General features: G+C 64.7%; 2 protein-coding genes across 2 annotated transcripts in view; one reads left to right on the top strand and one right to left on the bottom strand.

The window, feature by feature from the left end:
• Nucleotides 1–8,492, top strand: part of LMF2 (lipase maturation factor 2) — an 8,927-nt gene extending 435 nt beyond the window's left edge. Inside the window, exons 2-14 of the mRNA XM_010566044.1 lie at nucleotides 517–770; nucleotides 2,501–2,529; nucleotides 2,820–3,016; nucleotides 3,262–3,440; nucleotides 3,675–3,813; nucleotides 4,210–4,344; nucleotides 4,485–4,590; nucleotides 4,994–5,090; nucleotides 5,234–5,416; nucleotides 6,532–6,700; nucleotides 7,047–7,158; nucleotides 7,525–7,633; nucleotides 7,712–8,492. Coding sequence (XP_010564346.1) covers nucleotides 517–770; nucleotides 2,501–2,529; nucleotides 2,820–3,016; nucleotides 3,262–3,440; nucleotides 3,675–3,813; nucleotides 4,210–4,344; nucleotides 4,485–4,590; nucleotides 4,994–5,090; nucleotides 5,234–5,416; nucleotides 6,532–6,700; nucleotides 7,047–7,158; nucleotides 7,525–7,633; nucleotides 7,712–8,062 — 2,060 coding nt within the window. The 3' untranslated portion in view covers nucleotides 8,063–8,492. The remainder of the gene's footprint in view (nucleotides 1–516; nucleotides 771–2,500; nucleotides 2,530–2,819; nucleotides 3,017–3,261; nucleotides 3,441–3,674; nucleotides 3,814–4,209; nucleotides 4,345–4,484; nucleotides 4,591–4,993; nucleotides 5,091–5,233; nucleotides 5,417–6,531; nucleotides 6,701–7,046; nucleotides 7,159–7,524; nucleotides 7,634–7,711) is intronic.
• A 454-nt stretch (nucleotides 8,493–8,946) lies between these two features.
• Nucleotides 8,947–9,373, bottom strand: part of MIOX (myo-inositol oxygenase) — a 5,591-nt gene continuing 5,164 nt past the window's right edge. Inside the window, exons 10-11 of the mRNA XM_010566052.1 lie at nucleotides 9,165–9,277; nucleotides 8,947–9,055 (exon numbers count right to left, since the gene is read on the bottom strand). Of these exons, the coding sequence (XP_010564354.1) occupies nucleotides 8,947–9,055; nucleotides 9,165–9,277 (222 nt within the window). The remainder of the gene's footprint in view (nucleotides 9,056–9,164; nucleotides 9,278–9,373) is intronic.

Below are 9,373 nucleotides of genomic sequence, written 5' to 3'. Positions count from 1 at the left end.
CGGTTAGGCCCCACCGGCGGAGCCCGGGCTGCAGCGGGTGCTGGAGGCGGGGGGGGGGGTGTCCCGGTGGGGCCGGGATGGCTGAGCTGTGCAGCGAAGAGCTGCTGAGGCCGGCCCTCCATGGGGAGAGGGTCCTTCCCCTCCTCCCCGCCGCTCCCCCACACCAAGGGAGGAGTGGGGAGGGTCCAGGGGCTGCTCCAGACCCTTGCACCCCCACCCCGGGAGCACCCTGACAGACTTCTGCTCGCACAGATCTCCCCTGCCTGCAGCAGGCAGGGCGTTTGTCTCCCTTCTATGTGGCCAGGCTGGGTCTGGCAGCCGCTGGGTTCCACGTGGGTTCTTCCCGTTGCTGCTCCGTTCCCAGTTCCACGAGGAAACCGGGAAGCTAGCGTGCAGGAAGAACTAACTGGAATCCCCCCCTCCCTACCAGCGCCTCGACGAGCGGGGGGCTTCCCAGTTCTGCTGCCCCAGACTTATGGGGAGGCTTTGTCACCACTGTCGCTATCCCGTTTCCAGGGCTGTACGGGAGAGATGGCATCCTGCCGGCCCGCAAAGTGTTACGCCTCAGCGGGAAGGGGCTATGGGAACAACTATGGGATTTTCCCACCTTGTTGTGGCTCAGTCCCCGCCTGGGTTTGGATACGGAGCTGGGGATGGAGCTGCTCTGCCTCCTCGGCGTCCTCGCCTCCTTCAGCGCCTTGCTGTTCGAGCCACTGCGGGACAGCCTGCTCTTCACCCTGCTGTGGGTGCTCTATCTCTCGCTCTACCAGGTATGAGATCGGTTGGGCTTGTGGTGCCCTAGAGGGGTCAGAGCTGGGACCTAGGAGGGTGAGGGGGTGATGTTCTTGCGTTAGCATCATCCTACAAGCTCCTGACATGCTCAGCTTCCCTCATGGCACTGGGGGAAGGTGCTGGCAGTTCCCTGGCTCGTGGAGGGGAGGTACAACCCCATCCTTGTGCTGGTTCTTGGTGCCTTCCCTGGGATAAAACCCTCCCAGACTTGCCTGCAAAGCCAATTCCCACACCTCTGGCACCTGCCCGCCCACAGTCTTGCCAAGCCCTCCTGGGGCCCTTGTCCCACTCGCCAAGCCCTTTCCCCGTGTCCCGTGAGAGCTCTGTGCCCCCCAGCCATGAATCCACCCTCCTGAGCCGTTTGCGCTCGATGCCGGCGCTGGCAGCTTGGTGCAGAGGAGCTCGGGTGAGTCAGAGCCTGCTAGTGCAAGCCACGGCAGGAGGAGGGTTTCTCTTCCCTCTGAAACCAGGGGAATTAAAGAGGAAAAACCCGCCTGTGCTTGGAGATCCTTCTCGGCCTGGGTGGCTGTTACCCCAGGCAGGAGCTCTCCTGCCCTGCCAGAAGGCAGCCCGGGGGGCTGGCAGTGTCGGCAGCCCTCACTGGTCCCTCCTGCCAGGGTTCAGGCTGTGTCCAGCACCGGTGGCTGTAGGGAACAGTGTTGAGAGGCTGGAAAAGTGAGGTGACAGCCATGGGAGTAGGGTTTCTCCCGTGCTGGGGGGGGGGGGCTACCCTGTGGCACTGTTACCCCATCCCCTTTGTCCTGCTCACGGTCTCACTGGCATGCAGCCGTGCCCCACGGGGAGCCGTTGTGAGCAGCTCCCCTCGCATGGGCAGCCCTGCTGAGCTGTGTGGCCCGTGTTTGGGGCCCAAGGGGGAGGCAGGGTGGGAGCCAGGGCTCTGAAGTGACTCACTGCCTCGGCAGGGAGAGGAAGCAGCATTCGCAGCTTTGCGGGGCCTGGGAGCCCTGGGTGACTCCCACCCACAGGGACTCTTGTTTCCCAGCACATGGCTGCGGGGCTGCTGTGCCATGCCACAGCGTGTACGGCTCTGCCTCCTCCCAGCCCCGTGTGCCAGCCCGGCCTTCCTCTCCTCGCTCCCTTTTAAGGTGATGCTGGAGAGAAAGTCCCTGCTCCTCCCCAGCACCGGTCTCCCTCCCCTCCAGCCCTCTGCCCTGCCGCCAGCTGGGTCTGCAGCCTGGTCTGCTGTCAAGCACCACTCTGGGCCCAGCTGCAGGCAGGAGGGACAGTGCCCAGGGCTGGGAGCACCCAGGCAGCAAGGCAGCACAGAGCAGCACTCCCCTGCAGCCCCCCAGCCCTGGCCTGGTGCCTTCCTCCACCTTGCGATTGATGCTGCTGTGCCTGGGGCATAGCCCTGGACACCGGAGCAGTTCCAGGCTGTGGTTCCCGGCACAGCCGCCTCCCCGGCACACCTAACTGGGGAGCATCCTCCTTCTCTGCCCCCAGCAGTGCCTTTGTGGCATCTTGGTGCTGCTGCTCTCAGCAGCAAGTTGAGGCCGCTGCTCTGCTCCTTGGGTTTGGCCTGTAGCCCAGTCGTGGGAAAGGAGCTGCCAGCGGCACCAAGGGGGAGCCAGGAGGGATCTGTAGCCGCCCCTCGGCCCTTCTGCCCGCTCCCTGCAGGGTGGGTGTGGGGAAGGGAGAGGGGTCCAAACCTGTGCCCTGCTCACTGCTCTGCTCCCTCTCTCTGCAGGTGGGGCAGGTCTTCCTCTACTTCCAATGGTAAGTCAGCCCTGCATCCGCGCTTCCAGCACACCTGCCCTGGGCAGGGGGCTGCTGCAGGGGCTCTATGCGGACAGAGCTGTCCTGTCCTGACTTCGACTGGCCCACGGCTTGCCCAAACCCCAGGGCAGGGAGGTTTGGGTGCGGAGAGCTGTCCCCTCTGCGGGAAGCAGCGGCAGGCCCCTTGGCACCCTGGGGTCTCAGTGCCAGCACAGCTGGGACGGGAGCTGGCTGCCCCAAGGGGTCTGTGGACCCAGGGTGGCAGTGGAGGACAGCGGTGTTCCCCACAGGGATAGCCTCCTGCTGGAAGTGGGATTCCTGGCGGTGCTGGTGGCCCCCCTGCGCCTGCTGAAGTGGCGGTCCACGGCCTGGCGTGCCCATGACAGCATCACCTTCTGGCTGGTGCGCTGGCTCCTCTTCCGGCTGATGTTCGCCTCTGGTGTGGTGAAACTGACCAGCCGCTGCCCCACCTGGTGGGGGCTCACAGGTGAGGGGTGCCGCGGGTTGTGGGGTGTCACAGGCTTTGGGGCACCCCTCCCAGGCAGGGAGAGCGGGGGCATTTCCCCAAGCCTCAGGCTGGGCCTCCTGTGCCCCGTAGGCAGCTGCAGGGCTCTGGGCAGCTCCTGCCAGCACCTCTCCCGTGTTCGGCACAGCTCTGCGATGGCTCTGCCTGCTCCGACTTGTGTCCCCACTCCCCTCTCTGCACCTCTGACCCCTCCTGTCCCCCTCCAGCTCTCACCTATCACTACGAGACCCAGTGCATCCCCACGCCAGGTGCCTGGTTTGCCCACCAGCTGCCCGTCTGGTTCCAGAAGTTCAGTGTGGTGGCCACCTATGTCATCGAGATTGCCATCCCACTTCTCTTCTTCGCACCCATCCGCCGCCTCCGGCTCTTTGCCTTCTACAGCCAGGTGGGTGGGCAGAGCCGGACCCCCCCCTTCCTGCCTCTCCTGCCGCCAGGTGCTGTGGGGCTCCCCAGGGGCAGGGGGACCGGCTTAGTCTGTGGGCAGGACAGGCTCCTTGCTCTGCGGGCCCTTGCGGGCAGGACTACCCTGGGTGCTGGGAGCTGGGCATGCACTGGGGTGGTCCCCCAGGCAGTCAGCTCAGCACTGTGACACCCCAGCCCTGCCTTCGCTCCTCCCCAGGTCCTGCTGCAGGTCCTCATCATCCTCACGGGTAACTACAACTTCTTCAACATGCTCACCATTGTCCTGGCCTTCTCTCTGCTGGATGAGGAGCACGTGGGGCACTGGCTGGGGCGCAGCAAGAAGAGGCATGCCAGCAGTGAGTCCCTGGAAGCCCTGTTTTGGTGGGGTGGGGTCTGGTTTCTGCTGTGCCTGGGGTGGGGAGGGGACAGGCCACCATCGCTGACCACCCCTGTCCGGGTGTGACTGCGAGAGGCAGCGTTCTGGCCACCTGCAGCTGCCCTCTGGCTCAGTGCTGTGAGAGCTGCTGCCAGCATGGCCGCCTCGCCTGCCCCTGGGGTGGGGGTCTGTGCCCGTGGGGTGCTCAAGCTGGGTCCCCCATGAAGCAGCATGTTGGCTTCTGCCGTGGGATGTGCTCAGCGCTGCCCGCTCGCCCTCTCCCTGCCTGGACTCAGGGTGTGTTTTGTGCCCCTCCGTGCCACGGTGGGTTGGGCTCGCTGAGCCCCCGGCGTTTAGCAGCCCTGCTCTGTCGCAGCCTGGCCCCCCAGCCTGCGGTCCCTCCTCTCCACCCTGCTGGAGATGAGCACCTATGGCTTCCTGCTCTACTGGAGCATCCAGTACTTCAGCCTGGAGATTAACTGGGAGAAGAGGCTGCTGGACTCCAAAGTGGGTACGTCACAGCCAGGCCCACGGGGGCTGCCAGCCCGTTGTCCCCACGGCCCAGTGGCAGCGCCTGGGCTCCTGCACCCCCAGTGGCTCCTGGGGCAGGAGGGGCTCCTCTCTGACCCTGTGGGTTTTCCTTCACTCCAGCCTTCACCTATCACGAGTTCACAACGTGGCTGCGGGCAGTGACCCTGCCACTGGTGGGGCTGGGCTTCCTCTCGCTCTCCTGGGAGATCCTCTCTGCCATGTACAGGTGCGTGACGGGGGGTGACAGAGTCAGTTCCCCCTGCCGGGCCTCGTAGCTCTGCCATGACAGCTGAGCAGGAACGGGGCAGCCGGTGTGGGTGGCCTGGTGCCACTCCTGAGGGTGTGATTCGTGCATGGAGGGATGCTTGGATCTTGTGGGCACTGGGGGAGCTGGTGTGGGGTGCTTGGAGCCAGGCGGAGGGCTGGACCCTGGGGCTGTGTGGGGTGGGTGCCCGGTTCGGGGGTGCTGGGTGAGATAGGAGGGATTTTCCTCTGCAGCACTGGAGTGGGGCTTAGCCCTCCACCGCTTTGGGCACAGCATGGGTGGCTCTGAACCCTGCAGATGACAGCCAGAGCTCCAGACTGCAGTGCTGTGCAGCTCTGATCTGTTTCTCCCCCACACCTTGCAGGTGTGCCTGCGTCCGCGGCTGCTTCTGGAAGCTCTGGGCCATGCTGCAGTGGGCCGTCTTCGCCACAGCAACCATGGGGATGTTTGCCATCAGCTTGGTGAGTGAGTGGGAAGTGTCTGGGGAGGGCAGGAGACAGCAGAGCCTGCATTTGTCTTGGTGTATGGGGAGCTGGAAACTTGGCCTGGGCCCCCCAGGCTGCTCCTAGCCGTGGTGACAGAGCCACTCTCTGCTACTCCCTAGGTGCCCTTCACCTACATTGACTATGAGTCCAACGGCAAGCTGTGGCCCGGCATCCACCAGATGTTCAACGCGGTCGAACGCTTCCAGGTGGTGAACTCCTATGGGCTCTTCCGCAGGATGACGGGCGTCGGGGGGCGGCCCGAGGTGGTGCTGGAGGGCAGCTACGACAAGCAGACCTGGATGGTGAGCCACCATTTCATAGAATCACAGAATCATTTAGGTTGGAAAAGACCATTAAGATCATTGAGTCTGATTGTAAATCTAGCACTGCCAAGTCCACCGCTAACCCATGTCCCTAGGCGTCACACCTACATGTCTTTTAAATACTTCCAGGCATGGTGACTCCACCACTTCCCTGGGCAGCCTGTGCCAGTGCTTCACAACCCTTTCAGTGAATAAATTTTTCCTAATATCCAATCTAAATCTCCCCTGGCACAATTTGAGGCTGTTTACTCTCATCCTATCACTTGTTACTTGGGAGAAGAGATTGACCCCCACCTCTCTACAGCATCCTTTCAGGTAGTTGTAGAGAGTGATAAGGTCTCCCCTCAGCCTCCTTTTCTCCAGGCTGAACAAGCCCAGTTCCCTCAGCTGCTCCTCATAAGACTTGTGCTCTAGACCCTACACCAGCTTCGTTGCCCTTCTCTGGACATACTCCAGCATCTCAATGTCTCTCTTGTAGTGAGAGGCCCAAAACTGAACACAGTATTTGAGGTGCAGCCTCACCAGTGCTGAGTACAGGGGAACAATCACTTCCCTGGTCCTGCTGGCCACACTATTTCTGACACAAGCCAGGATGCTGTTGGCCACCTGGGCACACTGCCAGCTCCTATTCAGCTGGCTGTCAACCAACACCCCCAGGTCTTTTTTTGCCAGGCAGCTTTCCAGCCCCTCTTCCCCAAGCTTGTAGTGCTGCACGGGGTTGTTGTGACCCAAGTGCAGGACCCAGCACTTGGCCTTGTTGAATCAAGTTCGACAATCACATTTGGCGCCGAAGGGGCTGTGCGGGAGCTGCGGCTGGTTGGGTAGGGCAGCTGGGGACAGGCACTGAGGAATGGACTCCAGTGGAGCCAAGCATCCCTGTCCTGCTGGCTTGGTCCCCTCTGGGGCACCCAGCCGTCCCCCATGGGCTTTGTCTCTCTGGAAGGAGCTGGTAACCCCAGGAGGTGAGGGGGGGTGAGTCTGGGGGAGCTCTGCCCCCAGGATGGTGGAGCTGGTGGAGGTCCAGGTCTGACCCCCACATGCCAGTCCCCACTGCTGGATGCCCCCCCCAGCCCACTCTGTTCCCTGCCCCACAGGAGATTGAGTTCATGTACAAGCCCGGGAACGTCAGCGCGGCCCCCGCCGTGGTCACCCCACACCAGCCCCGCCTCGACTGGCAGATGTGGTTCGCAGCCCTGGCCCACCACAGCAGCAGCCCCTGGTTCACCAGCTTCGTCTACCGCCTGCTGCAGGGCAAGAAGGACGGTGAGCGGGGCTGGGGACAGGTCGTGCTGGGGGCTCCCGGGGCCCAGTGCTGTAGCAGAGGCAGCCCAAGGCCCCGTACCTGGCAGTTGTGCCACAGCAAGGACCTCCGTCCTGCGCAGTGGCAGGGATGGAGGGGGGGCTGCCTGGGCTGAGCCCCCTGGAGCAGCAGGCAGGGCTGCGTCCCACCCTGTCTGGGGGCTGTTGCTGGCCCCCTGCAGCAGGTCTGTGTCCCAGGCCCTTTCCTGGGGATTTGGGGCCCCTGGGCTCCAGCCCTGCAGCGGTTTGGGGTGTCCCCGCAGCAAGGGGCATGGGATCCTGGCGGGGGCTAACGCTGTGTCTCTGGCAGTGATCCGCCTGGTGCAGGTCGACGAGTCCCGGTACCCCTTCAGCGCTCAGCCCCCTGTCTACATCCGCGCGCAGCTCTACAAGTACTGGTTCACCGGCAGCGCCGAGGGCAGGTGAGCAGCACCAGGATGGGTGTGCCAGTGCCTGCACCCCCTCTGCAGCCATGCTTTGCTCCGCGAAGCTGATGTGACACCACATCGACACGCAGATGGCGCGGGTGTGTGTGCTGGCTGTGTTCAGGCAGCTCGGGGAGGGGGCGTGGGGTGGGAGGGCTGAATTTGGGAGCTGCTTCTCACCTGGTTAATTGGCTCATTAACTCGGCAGCTCATCAGTGCCCTGAGCTCTGCTTTGGCAAGGCTGGGTCGCTGCGTGGGGGGAGGCAGGAGCATGGCCTGCTCCTGCCTTGTGGGCAGAGCTGCCCTGCTCCTGCCTGGGCTGGCGGGGCGGAGGGCTGGGCGCTGAGCTCTCCTGTCCTGCAGCGAGGGGCCTGCGCCGTGGTGGCGGCGGCAGCACGTGCAGGAGTTCTTCCCCACCGTCTCCTTGGGCGACCCCACACTGGAGAGCCTGCTCAACCAGCACGGGCTGAAGGTAAGGCATTGCGCCATGGCCACTCCACGGTCCCGGCCGAGGGGCAGCCCTGACACCCCTCTTCCCCTCGCCCCGCAGGACAAGATGTCGCTGAAGCGCTCGGCGGACGCCTTCCTTCCCTGGCTGCTGCAGTCCCTCCGCCAGCTCAGCCGCCCCTTCTCCGGCCCTGCCATCCTCTGGTCCCTGTACCTCGTGGTGGCCACTGTCTACCTCCTGCGAGCCCTGGGCCGCCGGCCCCGGGGGGGTGCACCCCCCGCCCGCCACAAAGGCCCCAGGCGGGGGGACCCTGCCGACCGGGGGGGCGGCGAGAAGAATGGGCAGGTGCGGAGGAAGGAGGCAAAAGAGACGGAGGAGAAAGGCGAGGGCCGGACCCGGGGGGCAGCTGACGGCCACGGTGACAGCCTCCGTGGCACCAAGAAGAAGAAGTAGAGCCTGGAGCCGCTGGTCCAGGCCCCGTCTTCCACCCATGGACTGATGGAGCTGCCTGTGGGCCCCGCTGCCTCCCCTCATCCCGGCTGTCTGCCCCTGCCTGCCTCCCTGGCATGGGGGTCCCTGGCTGGGGTGCAAGCAGGCCCCCCCACCCCTGCTGTCACGCTGCCTGCCTGCCCCGGGGTGAGCTTGCTGCTCTCTTCCCCTGCCAGTGCCTTTACGCACAGCACAGTCATTGCTCGCAGATGGCAGAGCGGGGCAGCTCCCTCGCCGCTGCCCCTCTGTCTCCTCCCCAGTCTGGGCCCTGTGGTGGGGCCATGCCGGGCTGCAGCAGGGTGCTGAGCGCCGGCGGGATGATGCTCAGCACTGGCAGGAGCAGCTTTGGGCAGCCACAGCGAGGCAGCACCAGCCCTCCCGGTTATCACGCACAGCCCCTGGACCCGCTCTGGGGGAAGTTTGGGGTGCTGCCCACCCCCCCAGCGGGAGGACTCTGGCTGTAACGTGCTTCCCATCGGCTCATCCGTGAGCACAGAGGTTTCCTATAATTTTCTAAATAAAGCCTTTGACATTCCAGCCCCGCAGGCTCTCCCTGGAGCTGGGTGGGCTTTGGGGGGGTCCTGCCTCAGCCCTTGCCCTTCTCCCACCTGATGAGAGGGGATGGGGATGGGGATGGTGCCGGTCCCCCCACCTCTCGCTGCTGTTAGCCCTACACCCGTGGGGCTGGGGGCTGCCAAGGGTGCAACGGGCACTGGGGCTGTGTGACAAGCAGGTTTATTGTATAGTCCCGGTGCTCCCTGTGGCAAGCCGGCTGCTCCCCAGGGTCTGTGCCATGGGGCTGTGGTCGAGTATGGGGTGCTGGGCCGATGGTGGGTGGGGGTCCCCGCTCACCAGCAGAGCTGCCCGGGGCAGTACTTGTTGATCAGGGACTGGTAGTAGCCCCGGAGCTGCTGCATGTCGGGCAGCTCCTCCTGCTTGGTGTAGAGGTCGAACTTGCTGCAGGAGCGATGGTGGGTCAGTGCGGGGGCAAGGGGGCTGCTCCCCTTCGGGGGGCCTCGGCGAAGCCCCCCCCCCAGCCCCCCCTCTGCCCACCCTGGCCACGCACTTGAGCTCCCTGACCCAGGGCAGCATGCGGAGGTCCTCCTCGGTGCAGAGGTGCAGGTAGTCCCCGTGTGCGTGCCAGGGGTAGAAGGAGTGGAAGCGGACCATGTAGAAAGCCTGGGGGGACGAGGATGTGCCAACCCGGGGCACCCACTCTCCCCACGGTGGGTCTCTGCCCCACAGCCCTCGGGGGGGGGGGGGGGGGGCCCCCCC

This window comes from Haliaeetus leucocephalus, unplaced genomic scaffold, assembly GCF_000737465.1.
Source record: "Haliaeetus leucocephalus isolate CR32 unplaced genomic scaffold, Haliaeetus_leucocephalus-4.0 Scaffold202, whole genome shotgun sequence".
Taxonomy (NCBI): Eukaryota; Metazoa; Chordata; class Aves; order Accipitriformes; family Accipitridae; genus Haliaeetus; species Haliaeetus leucocephalus.
The sequence above is the reverse complement of the archived record's forward strand: the minus strand, read 5'-3'. Positions and strand labels throughout refer to the sequence as shown.